This window comes from Cervus elaphus, chromosome 26, assembly GCF_910594005.1.
Source record: "Cervus elaphus chromosome 26, mCerEla1.1, whole genome shotgun sequence".
Taxonomy (NCBI): domain Eukaryota; kingdom Metazoa; phylum Chordata; class Mammalia; order Artiodactyla; family Cervidae; genus Cervus; species Cervus elaphus.
The window spans coordinates 12913809-12936674 of NC_057840.1; the positions used below are offsets into that span (position 1 = coordinate 12913809).

The window sequence follows — 22866 nt, forward strand, 5'->3', positions numbered from 1 at the left end:
ATTCATACAAAGAATGTTGGTTGCCAAATGCAAGGAGAATGGAGACCTACTGATTAATGCCGGGGTCCGCAACCTCCAGGATCTAATGCCTGATGGTCTGAGGTGAAGCCGATGCAATAACAATGGAAATAAAGTGCATAATAAATGTAATGTATTCGAATCATCCTGAAACCATCCCTCTCCCACCCTGGTAGATGGACAAATTGTCTTCCACAAAACTGGTCCCTGGTGCCAAAAAGGTTGGCAAACAGGTTGATTTAATGAATATGGAATTTCAGTTGGGAAGATGAAAAACTTCTAAAGATGGGTGGTGGTTGATGGGTTGCCCAACACTGTAAACGTGCCTAATGCCATTGAGTTGTAGTTTTAAAATGGTACATTTCATGTTATATATATTTCATCCCAAAATGTTCTAAAATGTTTTAAATAAGAAAAATATAACAAAAATCAACACTTTCTGACCAATGTCCTAAGATGGGGGATGGTAACTGAGAGGTTCCCCAGAGTAAAAGACCATCCCAGGCGACAGAAGATGGTGCTGGGCATCCAGGCGCCCTCCCCTTGTGGGTCCTTCCTCCACAGCCAACCTTCTAGGATCCAGCCTTGCTCAGTTCAAAAGCCTATGTGGCACTTCCTCACCACGTAAAAGGAATACTCGCTTTGTCCAGGCTGTGAGGAATCACACTTCCTTCTGCCAGGGAGAAGCTGGCAGTGTATTTATGCTGTGTGAGCTCTGGTCCTCACACTCTGACTAGTTTAGCAAACAGACTAGCTCCATTTCCCAAAATCTTTCTGTTAAGTTTCATCTCCCATGGTCCCTGTCACACTAGCCTGCCACATTTCAGGATAAAGTCCACCATCAGTTATCCTTCCAAAGCTTCCAGGGCCTTCTCATGGATTACATGTAAAGCCAGTTGCTTCCCCAGGACCAAAAGGAAGTACCTCAATCTCATAAAATTGGCTCTAGTCTCTGGGAAATGTTTCCTGGAGACCAGCTGTATTTCATGGACCTGGAAAACAGGGATGCCAGTATATATATATATATATATATATATATATATATATATTTTTTTTTTTTTGCCAGGTAAGGAAATTTGTAAAACAACAAAACAAAACAAAAACAAACAACTATCATTAACAAAGATCCTTTCATAGATAAAAGCTATGTTAAGCACCCTCCAAGGAGGAGAGAGATAATCTCACAATTAAAATAGTTCTCTGCAAGGAAAGAGAGCTGGCAGCCTGGCACCAGTATTTTTACAGCAAACAGACATTTCCTTTCGGGTCTTGCCTCTGTCCACTGCCTATTCACTGTCTCTGAAAGCAAAGGAGAAGGACTGAAAGAGATGTAGTGAAATTCCTTTTCAGATCTATGCCTCTAGAACTTAATAGAATACCTAGTTGCTTTCTACTTGCATCACACACTCAATGATGTGTGTTGTGTGTGTGTAGTGCAGCATGAATAAGATGCTATTAGAGTTGTGTCCCCCCAAATTCATATGTTGACATCCTAACTTCCAATACCTTTGTTTTTTTTTTTTTAAAGATTTTTTCTAATGTAGACTATTTTAAAAGTCTTTATTGAATTTGTTACAATATTGCTCTTGTTTTAAGGTTTTGGCCCAGAGGCATGTGGGATCTTACCTCCCTGACCAGAAACCGAACTTGCACTCTTTGCATTGGAAGGCAAAGTCCTAACCACAGGACCACCAGCAAAGTCCCTCCCCTGTACCTTTGGAAGTGACTATATTTGGAAACAGTCTTTAAAGATGTACTTAAGTTTGACTGCTGTTAGGGTGGACCCTAATGCGATCTGACTGGTGTCCTTATAGGAAGCGGCGATCAGGACACAAGGAGAGACACCAGGGGCACTGGTGTATAGAGAGCCCACCACGTGGAGAGGAAGCAAAAGGGTGGTCATCTATAAGACAGAGAGGCCTGGGGCAGATCCTCCCCTTATGGGCCTCGGAGCAAACCAACTCCGCTGACACCTCACCTTGGACTTCCAGTCAGCAGAGTTGTGGGAAATTAATTTCTGTTGTTAGAGCCACTCAGGTTCAGGTATTTTGTTACAGCAGTCCTAGCATAAGGATACGGCTGCTGAAGTTCAATGCGTGAAGCTGGTGCTCTGGGACAACTCAGAGGGATGGGGCGGGGAGGGAGGTGGGAAGGGGATTCAGGATGGGGAGACACATGTGTACCCACGGGTGACTCAAGTCAATGAATGGCAAAACCCACCACAATACTTTAAAGAAATTATCCTCCAATGAAAATAAATTAATCAAAAAAACAAGAATAAAGGTGCTGAAATTAATTTTTTTTTCATTTATTTTTATTAGTTGGAGGCTAAATACTCCACAACATTGCAGTGGGTTCTGTCACACATTGACATGAATCAGCCATGGAGTTACATGTGTTCCCCATCCCGATCCCCCCTCCCACCTCCCTCTCCACCTGATTCCTCTGGGTTGAAATTAATTTTTTAAAACTGATGTGTTATTTGATGAATTAGTTAGACAAACTGTCCTAGAAAGGCCCTTAAAAATAACTTACTTTACACCAATCACTCTTACTGGCACTAAATAACATACAGTTTCGGAAAGAAAATCTATTCCAGTATATGACAATGTCAACCAATACATTGATCAACCAATACATTCTTATTAATATGCCCCTCAAGGAGAAAGAACATGAACATGTTAAAATTAGTATGAGTCAATTCAGCTCAATAAAGAAGTTCTAAACACTGTGAGTTTGACATTGAATGATAGAGCAGCGGTTGAAAAGTCAAGGCCTGTACCCACAAGGAATTCAGAGCACTGAGGCTTGAGTTCAGAATGATGCTCTCCTCTGTTGAATGTTACTCTCTCAAACAAACACACATACACACACATGTTAAGAAACGTCACAGCAGCCTGATGACAAGCAGATAACAGGTACAACTCAGACATTAAGAAAGGAAGGACCCGTCACGGCTTCCCTGGGGGTCCGGTGACTGGGACTTGGCCTTCCATTGCAGGGGGTACAGGTTAGATCCCTGGTCAGGGAGGTGAGAAACCACATGCCTTCCAGCCAAAAAACCAAAATACAAAACAGAAGCTACATTGCAACAAATTCAACAAAGATTTTTAAAATGGTTCACATTAAAAACAACAACAACAAACTTTGAAGAACTAGAAGGACTCATTAGGACAGAGGAGCCTGGGGTGAGGGGACCCTCAGAGATGGTCATCTGAGGTTTTGCCCACTCTGTCCCACCTGCCAGCCTGGACTGCCATCTCCTGCTCTCCAGCTTCCCACTTGCCTTCGAGGGTAGAAATCAGTCATCATTTCCTCCAGGGAATTCTGTCCAAGTCTCTCAGTCTTTGAGGACTCTCTCCCTTCTTTCAAATCCCACCACATGGATTACTTGAAGCTCTCATTTTAGTAACGAGAGTATAAATCAGATTCTGTTAGCGCCTCTCACCAAACCATCATACTGATTTATATAGATGCTATTAGAAAGCATCATGGCCAGCTGAATTACCATTTTAACGATGATAGAAAGACAACCACCCTTTCCATTTTAATTAATGGAATTTTTGAAACATTTGGCACAAGAAGACTAATGAGCGTGAGGTTGGCTGTGTCTTAAATCACTTGGAGGATGATCTGGCAAACAAAGCCACTTTGTATTTATTGCTGATGGAATCTGTCTCCAAGGAGTGCACACTGTTCCTTCCAGCCTGGAGCTGAATCAATCTTTTGATAAGCAAGAAAGGAGTAGGACCAGGTATTTACATCTCCGTTCCACAGAAAAGGAAATTTAAACTAAAGCAATGGGTTAAGAGCTGGAGACAGAGCAGCAACAAAGCTACACTTTCTAATGATCTACTCTCTCCTAGGACCAATGGTGCCAAAAAGGCCCAAAGTCTTGGGTCCCACGTGGTTCAACCTCCCGGAGCATCAAATTTAAGAGAAAATTTAGAGGACATTTTAATATTAAACATGTTATAAAATAACTACAAATAGCAAATGAAAGCTCAATATAAACATCTACTTGCTTCTGGCAACCTTGGGCTCCACTTCAGACTCCCAGAAAAATGAGTTAACTCTCTTTGCCTATGGTGGTAATTTAGCACAAATTTTAGAGAAGCATAGGTAGGAATGTATGTAGGTTTACAAGATATAGTTTCTAGTAGTTTCCAGATCTTCAGATCTGCATCTTAAATTTCTGTGGGTTTTTTGTTGTTGATTTTTGCTTTGTTTTTCACAGAAGATAGAATTATATTTTCTGGGGAAATCTACACAAAGGTTGATAGAAAGACAGGTTATGTTCATAACTATTACCATCACTTATCTCCCACTTTTTTTCCTTGATCATCAACCAGGGGAATTCAGAACCAGTATTTAAGGAAGAAGCGCCCCTAGCTGCCCCGTCTTTGCCTTTAATGGTTGTTTTGGCCGAGGAAAGCAAATGCACCTTTAGGGGAAATAATCATTTGAAGCTTATAAATTATTTTAACTTGAAGGGTTAGGAAATTTACCAATGCTCTCTAGTCAGGGAGAAATTACATAGCTCCTGGTAACACCGGCATGAGAAACAATTAAACTGAGACAAAAACATCCACATTCAGCAGTTCAAAGATTCTCAACTTCCATTTTTCACTTCACATCTCAGCAACACCATGATGGATTGAAGACTCACCCTGGCAAAGAGAAGCAAAAATGCATACCTGTCTTTCTTTCCAATGGGACCAAGCTCTTCATATACTCCAGTTTTAAAAAAAATCACTTTGTACCCTGAAATAAGCCAAAAATAACATGACCATCCTGTTTGTAGGTTTGGTCTCCAAAATCATAAAACTTTGAAAGTGTCCTATAAACCTGGACTCCCTAAAAAATTTTTTTACCCTGATTGCTTACCATGGGAATGTCTGAAGATAAATCATGACTTTGGGGAATATGACCATCATGTGAGAAAGCTGTTTTCAACCATAAACAACAGACTATGTGCATTTGAGAATCCTGGAAACTATCTGGGGGAATTTTCCTTGAAGTTTTTATTGTGTTTTTATTTGATGAACCAATCTTCTGAAGCCTGGCTCCCTTGAATTCTCTTGCAAGTAAACATTTCCTTTTCTTTTCTAAAGGCTCCTCTTGAAGTCTTCGTCTGAAGCACACATCAAGTATAGACTGCTACTCTTTACTATTTCCACTGAAGCGTATGTAACACACACTCTGAGTTGGCACAATTTATGGGACCTGATGAAATGTTAATTTCATTTTTCTCTTCCGCTACTCCTTAAAATGCATTCAGTGGATTCATCCTTCCCACTCTCAGACTAACACTTGAGCAGAATCCTAGGGACTTTTCTACTGAAGCAACCATTTCAAAGTCTCCCAAGAATTAAAGTGTGCTGCCTGGAGACGAAAGAAACTCCAATCTGGTTATAACAATAAATCTCCTGCTACGCTAGCGAGGCCTGCTGCATGCTGACTCCCGCAGCAACCCTGCAGGACGCTGGCTGGCGTCTTTTCTCTTTCCTTATGCCCAACAGCTGGCCAGCTTCTCATCCCTCCAAGATCAAAGCAAGTGGAGGGGCTGTGGAAGTCTTATCTGGGAGTTGTAAATTAGAGTGAAATATGCCAGAACGAACCCCCAAAATCTGTCTCCAAGCAGCACACACCGTTCCTTACAGCCTGGAGCTGAACCAATATTTTAATAAGTAAGAAAGGAGTGGGACCAGGTATTTCCATCTCTGTTCCACAGAAAAGGAAATTTAAACTAAAGCAATGGTTTAAGACAGAGCAGCAGGAAAATTAGTTTCTAAGGATCACTTTCCAAAAGCTTCTGTCTCATTCCCTCCTTTTTTATTAATTTTATTGTTTACTGTCCTAACACTGACATATAATGTTGTGTGTGTTGTACATGTACAGAAGCTTTCTCAGTTATACATACACATCTATCTGCTCATCTTTGGATTCTTTTCTCATATGGGTTATTACAGAGTGTTGATAGATTTCCCTTGGTATACATAGGTTGTTATTGACTATTTTATATGTAATAACTTGTATTTGTTAATTCCAACCTCCTAATGTACCCCTTGTGCCCTTCTTTATTCTTTAGTAACTGTAAGTTTGATTTTTAAGTCCCTGAGTCCATTTATGTTCTCTCAATTAATTCACTATTTTTTAGATTCCATCTATAAGTAATATGATATTTTTCTTTCTGGAAAAATGGAGTATATTTCCTGCCATATTTTTGGTTTTCTTTCTGGAAAAGGAATACTTCCTGCCATATTCCTGGTTCTGACTTTCTTCACTTAGTTTGATCATCCATAGTTTTAGCTATGCTCCTGAAAACCATATTTCATTCTTTCTTGTGGCTGTTATATCCTACACTCTATACATGGGTGCTTTCATGTACTCATTTTCCTTCTACTGATGGCTCACTCATAATTTGAATGTGTGCCTTGTTCAGAACTTTAATTTGGTTCCCTATTTTATTTTTGTAGGCACACATAGATGTCTAGGAGCGTCTGTTCATTTCCAGTTACTGAAAGCTTATTTTTCTCTTATATGTGTGTGTGTGAGTCACTCAGTCGTGTCTGACTCTTTATGGCCCCACGGACGATAGCCCCGCCAGGCTCCTCTGTCCATGGAATTCTCCAGGCAAGAATACTGGAGTGGGTTGCCACTCCTTTCTTCAGGGGAAGATCCAGGAAGAAATGGCAACCCACTTCCTGGTCCAGGGATTGAACCCGGGTCTCCTGCACGGAAGGCAGATTGCCGTCTGAGGCACCAGGGTACAGATCTAATAAAACCAAGGAATTTGAGCACTAGAAAGGGCATTGAGTAATGAAATCTGACACTCCTTCACCCAGTGGGCAATCCCTTCCCCAGTCCTGACAGATCCCCCAGTACTGGCTTGATCTACTTCTGGAAGCAAACCTACTTTCTCTTCCTCAGATGTCTGAGGAATGTCCTCAGAACTGACCAAGGCTGCTTTTTTGCCAGGTGAAAAAAAATACTCCCTGTTCCTCATATGGCCTGGTACTCAGACCCTCATCATCCCATCACCTTCCTCTGGATCCTCTGAAGTTGTTCTCTGTCCTTTATAAAGGAGCCACCCTGGATATGACCCTGAGTAGAGTGGTCCCCAGCTCCTCTGACTCAAATGTCACAGGTTGGTAGATGGTAGTGGTTAAAGGCCCATGTTGTAATCCCAGCTCTATACTTGCTGCCTATATGATCTTGGACAAATTTCTTAATCCTTCTGTGCCTTAGTCTCAACATCTATTAAATGGGAATGGTGATGAGAAATGGAGTATTTCCTGCCATATCAGAAAACAAGAAAGTCACAGTCATCAGCAACTGCAGCCACCACAGATGGTGAGCTGGTGAGCCTGAGGAAAGTCAGGAAAGAAAAGTCCTGCCATCTAGCAGCCAGCAGCCACTTCCTATGGTGAGCCCTGAGGAAAATCGGGATGTAAAAACACAGGATACTGGTCCCAGACAGCTGAGGTGCATATCAAAGGAATGATTTCAGTAAGCCCAGACTCTTGCATCTTCCCATACATAGAAAAGCGCTAAATTCCTTAACTTGAAATATTAATTTTCTTTAGTTAACAATCATCGTTTGATATTATGACTACCTGCTCTTTGTTGCAAAAATTTACATGGCCTGCCCCCCATGCCACCTTTTCAGAGCAGTTCTCTCAGGGTTACTTGAGATGCTGCCTCCCAGACTTAAGTCCTAAAAATTTCCACCAAATCAAACATAACTCTCAACTTTTAGGTTGTGAATATCGTTAAAGTCAACAGTGATAATTACATTCCCTACTTCATGAGGGTGCGACAGGATTGAGAAAACAACTGTGAAACACTTACAACTCTACCTGGCACATAATCAGCTCCATGCAAGTATCTATTTGCTTTGTCTTCTTTTTTAAATCCTGTTCTCATCACTGCAACCCATGTTAGCTCTTGAGCAGCTACTTCACACAGGTTCATGTTGGCCTGGTGGGCCACTGGGACCCTCAGGTTACTTCTCTCACATGAACTGCAGCTTAGCAGAAACACCCCATCCTTTACTTTTTTCATTGATCCCAAATGCAGAAGACCTTCAACCATACTGTGAGCTCAACATTATATCTCTTGCCTGGAGATGGGTCTTATAGAGGATCCTACAGAAAAATGTCCCCTCTATATCTGTCTCATGATGAGTGACACCAGGGAGGTATAGAGATGGAGCCCTGTGGTGTGTCCACTCTTCCCACACCTTATCCTTAGGGAGAGTATGCCTCTGTAAAGCCAGGACACACATCTATGATGCGGGTGGGAGGCAGTGACTGAGTTATTCACAGGTCCCCAGCTGTGAAATGTAAGCCACCTAGCTGTGAGGACCAAAGGAAGCTGTGCAGTAGGAAGCACACAGCCAAGTTGTCATCAGACCCACAACATTAGAAGATCAAAAATAAAGGATTTGGAGAGGAATTCTGATTGGTAAAATACCTCAACACCTGGGGGCCTAGAGAAATGGGCAGGAGGAAGACTACATTTTCCAGAAGATGCTGATGATATTATTTGCCAAGTAAAAGATGACCCCACGATGAGCAGAGGAAGTTAGCCTGGAAGGAACAATCGGGCAGCCAGGGTTAGGTATGCACACCCATGCAGAGGCAGTGGGATAAACCACACACACACACACAACATTCATAACCCAATACTTGCCCTTGTACATACAGTGCACTCTGATCCTTTCTCGTCCCTTCTATTGAATTTCATGTTTTAAAAAAGGCTGGTGCAACTCACTACACTGATAGCATTCCACTGATGAGTCACAACCCACAGCTGAAAAACAGTGGATACCGCGTGCCCCAATCCGCAGCCCCACTAGGCTGCTAGAAAAGAGAGAAAAGTTCATTTGGCATACACTGATTTTGTAAATCCTTTCCCTGGTGCTCCTGAGCTAGCTTCTCTAAGAATTTGTTCTGGAGGGTTGCCAGGATTCAGTGTTTCCTTCTTTTGAAGTCTACGGGGATCCGCTACCATCTCTCAAGCCTGCCCTGAGGGACTGTGAGCTGGGATGCCTGCTACTTGAACCTCAGCTCAGTTTCAGGGTTTCTGGATCCTCTTAAAGGGGTTTGGGCTGCCCTTGCTTTATTGAAAAGAAGGAAGCAGACTGGGGCAACACTGCCTCCTCCTGTCACCTGTTAATATCACCTCATCCTTCATAAACACTGGGTAATCTTCCTGATAAGAACACAACTGTTTGTTGTCAGGCACCCCAGCACCTGGCTACCTCTCCTGCACTCTGGACCTTATTCTTGTAGCCTTGGGCTTTCTTGCCTGCATTTTAGGTGATGCACTGGATCACAGTCTTAGATTCCAGACCTCGCTTCCCCACTGTTAACTGGGGGATTTGGCTGGGAAATCTTATTTAATATCTCAACCTAATTTTCTTCACCTGTAAACTGGAAATATGACCGTTTACCTTTGGGATTTTATCAGAATTAATTTACACGTGGGAGTTCCCTTCTCCTCCCTGGAGTGGCAGGGAGACTTTCCCCAAGCTCCCTTTGCTTTTACAACACCATCGCAGGCTTCAATTTTGTTAGATGAAATCCAGAGTATCATCTGCGATTGCCCGTGTTATCTAAACCGCGGCGGAAACCACAAAGCCTCCGAACAAGTTTCTAATGAGGCGACTCTCTTCCTCAATTAAATACACAGAAACGATGGGGAAAAAACCGAACCCGTATTTCCCTCTAAACAGTAGAATGACCTGCAGGCAAAATGAACTAACAGCGGTCAAACCCGCGTTATTCCGGGAGCCCAGCCCATGGCCAGGAGCGCGCACCCAGGAGCCGCGGGCAGCGCGTTCCGCCGGGACAGGCAGGTCTCCCGCGCCGGGTTGGGGGCTCTCTCGGTTACTGGGGACATCCGGGCGGGCCGGCCAGAACAAGGAAAGTTCTCCCCCTGCCCGGGCGGGAGAAGGTATGACCTATCATTGCGTGCAAGCGAGACCCACCACCCCAGCCCCGGGCGCCGCGCTCTTTGCTTTTTCGGACGCCCTCCGACAGGACGCGCACAGCAATCGGCTTCCAGGAAGGCTCTGAACTTGGGTCCACTCCACGCGTCCGCACTCTTGCCCCGGGCACCCTCGAGCAGCCGATCTCTCCTCCCCACTCCCTTCCACTCAAACCACCCCCGTCCGCAAACGAAAAACCACCCCCTCGCAACCTCAGCAAGCCCGACCGTCCGTGGGAGCCAGAGCCTCAGGCCCCCGAGCCCCGTGCCGCCCGCGGTTACCGGCTCCTGCGAGGTGCGTGAGCGCGGCCGCCGCTTTCAGCTGTCTGGCCGGCCGGGCGCTCCCGGCGCTGCGGTGCGGCGGGGACGCGCGCTCCCGACCTGCGGCGGAGGCGGCGTGGCGCCGTCCCCGCACCCCCACCGAGTTCAAGGGCGCCGGAGCAGCCAGCTCCGCCGAACGCTAGTGCCCTGGCTTCGGGGGTGGCACTCACGCACCTTCTGGATGACAGCCTGTCGCGAGGAAGCGAAAAGGACCCGAGCGCATTGTTAGCCCTCCCGGGGCTCGGCAGTGCGCCCCTTGGCCAACTTTAGGTAACGGGAGCCCGCGAGCTGAGCGAGGAGTGAGGCGGTCTAGGAGGGGCTTAGGAAAAGTCCTCAGTACTGGCTTCAGGTTCGGTTACGCTGGGACTCGCCATCGTGAGCTACTTTAATACCTCACATTGTTCTCCTCATGCCTGCCGGCACAGGGTCTCCCAGACAGGGCCCCCCAAAGATGGGAGCGAAACAGGAGTGGTTTCAAGTTAGAGACCTAGTTCCCTCCTGGTCCCTGATCGGGCGATGGGAAGCAGCCCCCTGGGGCCTATATTCCAGGGAAAAGACAGGCAATCAACAGAACAAATAAGAACGTGTCCTGTGTTGGATTGCGACAAGTGCTGTAGAGAAGAAATAACTCAGGAAAAGGACAGAGAATGTTGATGATGAGGGATGCAGTATTAAAGCAGGGGATTGGAGATGACCTCCCCGTAGGGCTTGCCTTCAAGCTCAGGAGGCCTGGCGCCCTGGGAGCCAAGTGGAACCAGCGTTGTATTGCATTGGGGTAAATGCAGCGAGAGCAGCAGGCAGGCAGGTTGGTGACTCTGATTAACTCCATCTCTTGGTGCCAGAAAAGGATTCCTGGAAATGACAGCTGATTCTTTTTTTTTTTTTTTTTTCTTTTTTAAGCTAGTTTCATCACTCCATGTAAAATGAAGTGTTTTGCAAACCACCCTTCCAGCTATATTCCTCAACCTTGGCCATAGGCAGTTTAATTCTAAATGGCATAATGTGATCATCTGTGATGAGATGCACTAGTCCTTCCGTAATTCTCCATGTTGGTTACAATTTCCTGGTCACTGGGAAGCAGTCCATCACCCGCACAGAAGAGCCCGTATTGCCCTGTTGATGGTACAGGATGCGGCAAATGCAATCAGAGCACGGAGCCTCAGAATGACTACTGCTGAGACGACAGGGTGCAAACAGGCCCATCTCTGCCTTAGCTGTCAGAGTTGGGTGGTGTCTTTTGGGCAGAGGGCCAAAGACTCCTGAAAACAAGGGCATATCTTACTGTGTGGAAAAGGCCACTAACCCTCAGTTTCGGAGGCTGAAACTGCAGCATTCAGTGGGAGCAATATCAACAATGGTATGAAAGAGCTCCCATTACTCTCCTGAGCATCTCTGCCTCCCCATCAGCGCAGTTCAGTTACTCAGCCATGTCTGATTCTTTGTGACCTCATGGGCTGCAGCAGGCCAGACTTCCCTGTCCATCACTAACTCCTGGAGCTTGCTCAAATTCTTGTCCATTGAGTCGGTGATGCCATCTAACCGTCTCATCCTCTGTCGTCCCCTTCTCCTCCTGCCCTCAATCTTTCCCAGCATCAGGATCTTTTCCAGTGAGTCAGTTCTTCGCAGCAGGTGGCCAAAATATTGGTGTTTCGGCTTCAGCATCAGTCCTTCCAATGAATATTCAGGATTGATTTCCCTTAGGACTGACTGTTTGGTCTCCTTGCAGTCCAAGGGACTCTCAAGAGTCTTCTCCAACAAGACAGTTCGAAAGCATCAGTTATTCGATCCTCAGCTTTCTTCACCGTCCAACTCTCACATCCATACGTGACTACTGGAAAAACCGTAGCTTTGACTAGATGGACCTTTGTTGGCAAAGTAATGTCTTTACTTTTAAACATGCTGTCTAGATTGGTCTTAGCTTTTCTTCCAAGGAGCAGTGTCTTTTAATTTCATGGCTGCAGTCACCATCTGCAGTGATTTTGGAGCCCAAAAAAATAAAGTCTCACTGTTCCCATTGTTTCCCCATCTATTTGCCATGAGGTGATGGGACCAGATGCCATGATCTTAGTTTTTTGAATGTTGAGCTTTAAGCCAACTTTTCCACTCCTCTTTCACTTTCATCAAGAAGCTCTTTAGTTCTTCTTCACTTTCTGCCATAAGGTTGGTATCATCTGTGTATCTGAGGTTATTAATAGTTCATGCCTCCCCATGGCTGCATCTATTTCCTTCTTCCTTCTCCCAGTGTCAGCAATATCTTCCTCCTTTTCTTCAAGGTCCATCTCAAATGCCACTTCTTCCAGGAACACTTCCTCACTGCCCCAGCTACAAACGAACTCTTATTCTAAAATCTGATCCCTCTGATCCTGTCATTTTAGAGTTTAACTCTAGAATAAGCTCCTCCTATTCCCCCATAGGCTTGTTTTATATTCAATTTTTCCACAAGTCCCAGCTTAGTGCCTTGTAACCAGCAGACATTTAATGAGTTTTTTGTTAATAAATCTAGAAGAACATACCTTCATTTTCCCTTTTTAAGTTGACATATAGTTAATGTACAATATTATGTAAGTTACAGGTATACTGTATACTGATTCACAATATTTAAACATTATACTCCATTTATAGTTATTATAGAACATTGCCTGTATCCCCCATGTTGTATAATATATCCTTGTAGCTTATTATATATAATGGATTATACCTCTTAATCCCCTATCCCTGTATTGCCCCTTCCCCTTCTCTCTCCCTGCTGGTAACCACAAGTTTGTTCTCTGTATCTGTGAAGTGTTTCTTTTTTGTTTTTCAGTATATTCACTAGTTTGTTGTACTTTTTATATTCCACATATAAGTGATATTGTACAGTATTTGTCTTTCTCTGTCCACTGTCCCTTAATTTTGTCACTTCTTTCCATAACACCTTTCAAGCTCACAGAAGTTTAGTGATAGGATTTATATATGGCCATAGCTGTTATCTGTCAATACAAACTGACAACAATTTACTTTGAAGTCAATTCTATTTGCCCCATTTTGAAGTGGGAAAACTGAGGTTTATGAGTAATGTCCCCACCATGAAACTAGAGTTGAGATTTAAACTGAGGAGATTTAAACTCAGCTCATTGCCAGAGCTGAGATTTAAACCCAGGGCTGTTTGACTCCAAAGTACATGCCCTTCACCACAAACTTATGCATCTCCTCATTCAGGCATGTATTCACACATGCATTCATACATTGAGTGATCAACAAATGTTTCTATTTACTGTACTCAGCTCTGCAGCAGGTGCTGAAAAAATGACAGGTGGTTAAAACATAGTCTTGCCCCCAAAACTGCTTTCAATCTGGTAGAAGGGACAGACCGATTAGGAAACAATCAGACTTTAGGGTTAGAAATCTTATAAAAGAGATGCATAGAGGCCCTACAGGAGTGCTTTATTGAATGTTAGGTGATGAAAGTAGGGATTCACTGAGATAAAATGTAATTTTAATTTTGGAGGATACATCATATTTGATAGAATGATATTAAAGAAAAGCATGTGGTAGAAGAGTGAAGAGCACATGCAAAAATATGGAAACATGCAAGAAAATGTGCACTCAGAGAGGGCTACAGTCATTCAGGAGGGCTGCAGCATAATGAAGGAGGTACTGAGATGGGGCTGCAAAGGTAAGCAAAGCCAAACCACAGATGGTCCACACATTAGCTCCATGGAGTCAATTATCCCTTGAACATGTATAAAAATCATGGATGACTAAGTACAAAAACTTTGTGCAGGAGAGGTTTGTGATCTTTAGTTAGAATCTTAGAGGGGCTGACTGACCTGCAGCTGGGATGTAGGGAAATCAGTTCCCCTCACCATGGCCTCCTGTCCAATCCACAGACCACAGGCCATGGTGAGGGGAACTTACCAAGGGGTTGCAACATCAGCCAGGATGCTCTGTATACCTGGGCAGGGGTGTAAGGCTGAGCCCTGCCAAATCACCTCAAAACATGCAGTGGTGCTGCCAATCCTGGGCAAGGATGACTGGACCCTGACCCTCTCAGCATCTTCACCCCAGTATGCTCTCAAGACAAATGGAACAGGTAGCTGACTGGCATCTTTATAGGAAGAGATGAAGACACAGAGAGAGACCAGGGGTACTCGTGTACAGAGGGACCACCGCGGGGAGAGTCAGCAAGAGGATGGACCTCTGGAAGCCAAGGAGAGTGACCTGGAACAGACCTTCTCTTTTCATTCTTCAGAGGAAACCAAGCCAGAGGGCACCCTGATCTTGGCATTCTAGTCTCCAGAACTAGGAGAACAAAATTTTGTTCTTTAAGGCATCCCGTCTGTGGTGTTTTGTTATGGTGGCCCTAGCAGACTCATAGGTTAACAAAACACAGATTCACACCTCAAAGATAAGACTTTTAAGAATTTCAATATGGTGACCACAGAGCATTAAATCTCAAATGAGGCCCTCTGAAGTGTGGAGTTCCAGGCCCCATGCTGGCCACATGCCCAAGATGCCAGATCTTGGAAATATGGGAACAATGATCTGAAGACAACTTGGGATTCATCAGCAGAGAGATGAGGTGAAAGCCATGAGAAGGGGTGAGAGTGCTTCCTAGAAATGTGAAATGAAAACACCAGAGGGCTGGTATTGGAAGCTAGAAAGGAAGGAGGGGATGGAGGGAAGAAGACAGAGAAAAAGCAACTAGAGAAATCAGGGGTGGATGAGAGGAGGAAGGTGACCCCTAATGGAGAAATGAGCACTAGGGTCTAAAGCTCAAGGTCATGGGACTAAGAAGCAAAGATCACTGACTTTTGCATGAAGGTCATGTGGTGGGAATTGAGGCCAGGTTGCTGCTGGATCAGGAATAAGGGCTGCATTTGCAGGCTACCTTTCTAAGGAGGCTGGGGGATAGGGTGGGACTGCTGACGACCTTTGTGCAGGGCTATGAAGACCCAAAGGATAGGAGACTGAAAGCCAGCCCACACTCTGTCACTAAGGCATGTCAGCCTGCAGGAAGGGCTGATGGAAAGTCTTCTGACAAAGACACCTAATGGCCTCACCTTGAATAATAGAGCTGCAGCTAGACCTTTGTGTGTTGGTGTATTTATTATCTGCATCCCCTCACTGGCTCCACGAGAGTAGCAACTGTTCTGTCTCCATCTGGCGCTGGCAGCAATACTGACACATAGGAGGTCCAGTAACACATGTTCCAGAAGTGAATGGGATACAGAGTTAAGGGAAAAGTTGCTTGTGTTTTGTCTTTATTCTGTTTCCAACAAAAGAGACTTAAACCCGTTTATCGATTGAGAGCAAGGGCCCAGAAGGAAGAAAGAAGTTGAAGGCAGAGTTGAGAGAGGAAATCATTGATGAAATAAGACACTAGAGAATAGAGTAAGAAAATCAATCAAAATAACAGCCAGAGGTTTAAAAAAAAATTATCTGAATTACCTTTGAGAAATTCAGTCATTTGTTCATTCAGTGGTGAGCACATGGCTTTATCCTGAATCCTACTGGGGATGGGGAAGTTTGGGGAAGAGAAGGATGGATACATAAGATCATGTAAGAGAGACTCCCTCCCAGCTGTTCAAAATGATGACATCTGATTAAGAAATTTCTCATGGAAAAGATAAATGACAATGAAACACAGCAAGGGGGTTCCCAAGTGTCTGAGCAACAAGGAAAGATTTGGAAGCAGAATGAGCTGGGGGAAAAACCTGGAGGCATTTGGAAAATCACTGCAGAGGAGTGACTTTGGAGAGGGGATAGGGAAAAGGATGGAGAATGTAAAGAAGGGACTCAGGCGTGGCTCCCTGCCATGGCTGGTGGGCGGCCTCCAGGACCAGCAGGTAGGGCTCAGTGTTGGCTCAGAACCTGGGACAGCGCCATGTACCTTCCGGTTGGCCGGGATCCATGCCAATGGGCCAGCAGGAAGCAGTAAAAATCCAGACCTCTCTCAGAGAAGGACACATCCCTAATAGCTACTATTCCCAAGAGGGAAACTTGGCAGAAGTTGAGTGAGTTCAGTAATGAGGCAAGAAACAACTGAAGGAAAGGGATGGGAATGAAATATCGACACTGTTTTCAGAGGTCAAAGTGTATAATACAACAGCATTAACTGTTAGTGAAAAGATAATCTATCATAAAAACATTATATATTTTCCAAATAATTTGTAGTTTAATCAGAAAGATAGTATAAAATTTATCATTTGTCTCTAGCCATATTTGTTTGCCAATTCTTTGCTTCATTGCAAAATATAAGAAAATCTCCTATTTAAGAAAAAAAAAAAAGAAAATGTAACCCATGGTTTAAAAAAAAATCCAAATCGAAGGCAAAGTCACACATACACACACACACTCCACTATGCAAAGTTATCCAAGGGAGCAGAAAGTACAACTCGCCTCCATACAGTTGTTCAATTAAAGTTGCCAAAAATAAACAGGACTCTCCTGAATGTTCAGAAACCTACAACATGAGGAGCACTGTCATAGCTGGCCATGTTCTAATAGAGAATCTCTCCCAAGTCAGCCATGGTAGGAGTGCTCCCCCAATTTTCTTAGGTGATTTGAGAATTGTCACCTTTTCCTTCCTTTTTGCCTGACTTGGATTTCATTGTCTTGCCTTGGTTATCCTGTTGCTCTTTTCAAATTAGCACAGTTGTTTCTGAGGATACATAAACTGCTCTCCCTTGCCAATGGTGCCCTTTTATTGCATGGAGCAGACACGGGCCAGGGAATGCCATCTGCACACATATGCACGCACAGACTCCCTCCTGGGTATATCCACCCCATTCCGTTCCTTCTGAGACTTGAGCATTTGTCTGGAGTTCTCTTTCTGTTAATCCTGTTATTCTTCCAGCAGAATGCCACAAGATGTCCACCCACAGACAAGGCACCAGGCAGACAAAACAGTTAATGCATTTCAGTTCATGTTTGGCATTCAATCAAGACAATGGAGCTGCCAGCCGCTCTGAAATGCCAACTAGAATACATTTTACACCGCCAGGGAGAGAGAGGTAGTGGCCCAGGGAAAAACTATAGCCTTGTGGTGATAACTTGCAGCTTGAGGCTCTGATGCTTACATTTCTTTTTTTCCAAATCAAACTGCTTTGGAGTGAATTTCTGGTGGCTACTCATTCATTTACTGTCACACAATAATGAGGAAGATTCAGTCTGTTGACTCTGGGCTGATCCAGTCTGACAGCAAATAAGAAAGAGAGATTGGGCTCCTCCTGGCTACTTGCTCCTTGTTTTGCCTTACATTGTATCATATGCAGGAATTATTCCAAAGTGGAAAAGCACACTGACTCTGGCTATACTATTGGAAACTACGGCTGTGTGGGTGGCCCTTACGTGTGCATGGCTCTGTCTGACTGCATGCTACCTGCTTGCACAGCAACCCTACCAGTGAGAACAAGAAGAGGTCTTGCAGCCCCCTCTTCATCTTCCCAGGGAATCCATCTTCCTTCCACGATTTTGTTCCTGGTCCTTTGGCCTCAGGGGAATTTTACACTCACCATCTTTATAGGAAGGCTCTCCTTATCTGGTTTTGGTTCATGCATGACCAAGCCAGTGTATCCCTGCTGTCAGAGAACATGTACTGACCCAGAAGCAGTCCCCCAAAATGCCATTGCTCAAATGGGCACCCACTACCGTCAGCCTTCACTGAATTCCTGCAAACTCACAAATGCTGCTGGCCCAGTACCTGGCCACTCTGTTCACACCCTCTCTGTTCCTCCCTCATCTCCCAGGAATTTCAGATAGTCTGGCCCTGGGTGAACTTGCTGTGGGAGGCTGTCTCTAGCTATCAGTCACATTCCTATCACCTTTGGTCCCATTCCTCTCTAGCCTTCCTTGATAATCCACACTTACACACACACAGACATAATTTCAATCCACTGTAATTTTACAGCGATTTCAGAATAGAAGGAAATGGCAACCCACACCAGTATTCTTGCCTGGAGAATCCCACAGAGGAGCCTGGCGGGCTACAGTCCATGGGGTCTCAAGAATCGGACATGACTTAGCGACTAAACCACCACCACAGAATAGAAGCCAATAATACTCAGAGCACTTACTCCACGCCACGCCAGTTGCTGTGGAGACATCAATTTCCATCCTCACAATCATCCTATGAAACAGCTGCTGCTGTTGTTATCAGCCCCATTTTACAGATGTGTAAACTGATGCTTAACAAGGATAGGCAGATGCCATACGCCCCTATGCACCAAAAGCATTCAGCTTACTTCTGCCTCTCCTCAAATGATCAGTAAAACTATTCTTAATATTTTTGGCTCCACCAAAATGAATGTCCACATTTTGTAAGAAACTGACTCAGAGTGAAGAAGATGAATAATAAGGAAGTGGTACATGAATGTATGTACATCTGGGTATGTGTGTTTCGTCTAAAATGTCAGAGAGAGATATTGAAAGAAATGTAAAAACATTTGAATTTTTATGATTTTAAAAGTAGCACTAGTACTTTATGAAGTACTTTATAGAAAGACAAAAAAAATCATATATAACTTCACTGCCACAAAACTACCAATGATGGCATTTTGCACTTATTTTTAGACTGGAGTGAAACTTGGCTATTTACAATTATGTTTGAGTAGTAATCATATGGTCTTTACAAATTTGTATGTTTCTTTCACTTAACCCCATTATATTGTAGGCATTTTCTATTTTCTTATATAATCTCTAGGACCATCACTTTTAATGGCTACAATATTTCATTGAGTAGGTACCATAATTCATCTCATTACTGATAGTTTGGTAGATTCTGATTTTTTTTCTACTATAAGTTTTGCTGTAATGATATTTGTGTTTATCTTATACAAAGGCAGATATGACAAAATTCACAGCAATTTTTCTGTCTGTACTGGAACTACAAATATATTGAGTGTTTTACATTTGCAGACATTTTTCAGATGTCTGGCAATAGGTGGTGCCAGCAACATCCACCTTTGTAAGAGCCTGTGGGTGGGTAAGAGCAGAATGTACCAGTAAGAGTTTTTGTGTCTAGTTATTTTATTAATAAGAAATGTCGTTATGAAGTACCTTAAGTTTATCAATGAGAAATTACTCAACTTAGCCTGGATATGACAAAACTGAGACCAGGGAAGGATGATAATATAATGTTACCAAGTAAAAGGGGAAGAGTTGGGGGAGAATTGTTGGGTGGCCACAGGTGGAGGCAGGTTTCTGCCAAGTAAGGGGAACTTCTGCAGCGTGACCGGAGAGATCCCATCTGAAGGCTGCGATCTGGAACAGGGTAGACAGGCCCATAGCAAGGACTCGAGAATTCAAGTCACCATGCAAGCCTAGGCTGGATGCTCTATAAGATCTCTTCCCACCCTGAGATATGGTCACTCTAGAAGTTATACAAAATGAGCTTTTCCTTTTGTATTATAGAAAAGAATCAATTACCATAATTTTGAACAGTTTATAGTGACAAGGCAAGTTCTTTTATAATGGAGTGCATTTATTCAGTAAATCTGCATCATGCATCTAGCATGATTCGGGCATTATTTTAGATGCTAGGAATGCAAGCATGAGCAAAACAGGAAAAAAAAAAAAAACCAGGAAAAAAAAGAGCAGCCTTCATAGTGCTGATGCAGTCTTCAAAAATGGTTGTGTGTGTGTTGTTTTTTTAAAAAATATTTTCTTTTTTTGATGGGGACCATTTTTAATGTTAGGATTTTTGGTCACAAGACGTGTGGGGTCTCAGCTCCCAGACCAAGGATGGAACTCACACACCCTGCACTGGAAGGTGAAGTCATAATCACTGGACCACCAGGGAGGTTTCTGTATGATTTTTCTTATTTGACCCCAGAACGACAGCATGAGGAGAACAGATCAGGGACTCTCTGTGTTGTGCACGAGGAGGTAAAGGCTTAGAGGGTCCAGTGACGGGCCCAGGAGCACAGCCTGAGTTGTGGGGAGGGAGGCAGACAAAGCCCCAAGAGCCACTGTGACAGTGCTCTGTGCAAGCCGTGTCCTGACCATGGGCTTGGATTTCTACTGTTCCAACTCAGACTTCCCCAATGGGCAACACATCCTGAATTCCCTGAAAATGACTGCATTTTTCTTTTATTTATTTATTTATTTTCTCCATTTATTTTCATTAGTTGAAGGCTAATTACTTTACAATATTGTAGTGGTTTTTGCCATACATTGACACGGATCAGCCATGGATTTACATGTGTTGCCCATCCTGAACCCCCCTCCCACCTCCCTCTCCATCCCATCCTTCTGGGTCTTCCCAATGCACCAGCCCCAAGCACTTGTCTCATGTATCCAACTTGGGCTGATGATCTGTTTCACCCTTGATAATATATATGTTTCGATGCTGTTTAATCTTACTGCATTGTGGTCACAAAAGATGACTGGAATGATTTCAATTTTTTTTAATTTACCAAGGCTTGATTTATGGCCGAGGATGTGATCTATTCTAGAGAAGGTTCTGTGTGCACTTGAGAAAAAGGTGAAGTTGATTGTTTTGGCGTGAAACATCCTATAGATATCAATTAGGTCTAGCTGGTCCATTGTGTCATTTAAAGTTTGTGTTTCCTTGTTGATTTTCTGTTTAGTTGATCTATCCATAGTTGTGAGTGGGGTATTAAAGTCTCCCACTATTATTGTGTTATTGTTAATTTCCCCTTTCATACTCATTAGCATTTGCCTTACATATTGCGGTGCTCCTATGTTGGGTGCATATATATTTATAATTGTTATATCTTCTTGGACTGATCCTTTGATCATTATGTAGTGTCCTTCTTTGTCTCTTTTCACAGTCTTTATTTGAAAGTCTATTTTATCTGATATGAGTATTGCAACTCCTGTTTTCTTTTGGTCTCCATTTGCGTGAAATATTTTTTTCCAGCCCTTCACTTTTAGTCTGTATGTGTCCCTTGTTTTGAGATGGGTCTCTCTTTGACAGCATATATAGGGGTCTTGTTTTTGTATCCATTCAGCCAGCCTTTGTCTTTTGGTGGGGCATTCAACCCATTTACATTTAAGGTAATTATTGATAGATGTGGTCCCGTTGCCATTTACTTTGTTGTTTTGGGTTTGCGTTTATACAACCTTTCTGTGTTTCCTGTCTAGAGAAGATCCTTTAGCATTTGTTGGAGAGCTGGTTTGATGGTGCTGAATTCTCTCAGCTTTTGCTTATCTGTAAAGCTTTTGAATTCTCCTTCATATCTGAATGAGATCCTTGCTGGGTACAGTAATCTAGGTTGCAGGTTATTCTCTTTCATTACTTTCAGTACGTCCTGCCATTCCCTTCTGGCCTGGAGGATTTCTATTGATAGATCAGCTGTTATCCTTATGGGAATCCCTTTGTGTGTTATTTGTTGTTTCTCCCTTGCTGCTTTTAATATTTGTTCTTTGTGTTTGATCTTTGTTAATTTGATTAATATGTGTCTTGGGGTGTTTCGCCTTGGGTTTATCCTGTTTGGGACTCTCTAGGTTTCTTGGACTTGTGTGACTATTTCCTTCCCCATTTGGGGGAAGTTTTCAGCTATTATCTCCTCAAATATTTTCTTATGGCCTTTCTTCTTATCTTCTTCTTCTGGGACTCCTATGATTCAAATGTTGGGGCATTTCACATTGTCCCAGAGGTCCCTGAGGTTGTCCTCATTTCTTTTTATTCTTTTTTCTTTTTTCCTCTCTACTTCATTTATCTCCACCATTTTATCTTCTACCTCACTTATCCTATCTTCTGCCTCCGTTATTCTACTGTTGGTTCCCTCCAGAGTGTTTTTTATCTCATTTATTGCATTATTCATTTTTAATTGTCTCTTTTTTATTTCTTCTAGGTCCTTGTTAAACATTTCTTGCATCTTCTCAATCCTTGTCTCCAGGTTATTTATCTGTAACTCCATTTTGTTTTCAAGATTTTGGATCATTTTTATCATCATTATTCTAAATTCTTTTTCAGGTAGATTCCTTATCTCTTCCTCTTTTGTTTGGCTTTGTGAGCATTTTTCATGTTCCTTTACCTGCTGGGTATTTCTCTGCCTTTTCATCTTGTTTAGATTGCTGTGTTTGGAGTGGCCTTTCTGTATTCTGGTGGTCTGTGGTTCCTTTTTATTGTGGAGGTTTCACCCAGTGGATGGGGTTGGACGATTGGCTTGTCAAGGTTTCCTGGTTAGGGAAGCTTGCATCGGTGTTCTGATGTGTGGGGCTGGATTTCTTCTCTCTGGAATGTAATGGAGTGTCCAGTAGTGAGTTTTGAGATGGGTCTATGTGTTTGGTGTGACTTTGGGCAGCCTGTATGTTGACGCTCAGGGCTATGTTCCTGCATTGCTGGAGAATTTGTGTGGTATGTCTTGCTCTGGAACTTATTGGCTCTTGGGTGGTGGTTGGTTTCAGTGTAGGTATGGAGGCTTTTGGATGATCTCTTATTACTTAATGTTCCATGTAGTCAGGAGTTCTCTGGTGTTCTCAGGTTTTGGGCTTAAGTCTCCTGCCTCTGGATTTCAGTCTTATTCTTCCAGTAGCCTCAAGACTTCTCCAACTATACAGCACTGATAGTAAAACTTATCG

General features: G+C 43.4%; 1 protein-coding gene across 7 annotated transcripts in view; it reads right to left on the reverse strand.

Moving 5' to 3' along the window:
* Window positions 1-10599, reverse strand: part of MRAP2 (melanocortin 2 receptor accessory protein 2) — a 53063-nt gene extending 42464 nt beyond the window's left edge. The window contains exons 1-2 of one of the 7 annotated variants that reach the window (XM_043888611.1): window positions 10297-10357; window positions 4716-4782 (exon numbers count right to left, since the gene is read on the reverse strand). Coding sequence is in view for 1 of the 7 variants with exons in the window: in XM_043888613.1 (XP_043744548.1) it covers window positions 4716-4749 (34 nt within the window). In the remaining 6 variants the exon portion in view is untranslated. Of the gene's footprint in view, window positions 1-4715; window positions 4783-10227; window positions 10420-10509 lie in introns of those variants that run through there. The other 6 variants (XM_043888613.1, XM_043888612.1, XM_043888609.1 and 3 more) reach the window with 6 other exon arrangements.
* Window positions 10600-22866: the final 12267 nt, after the last annotated feature.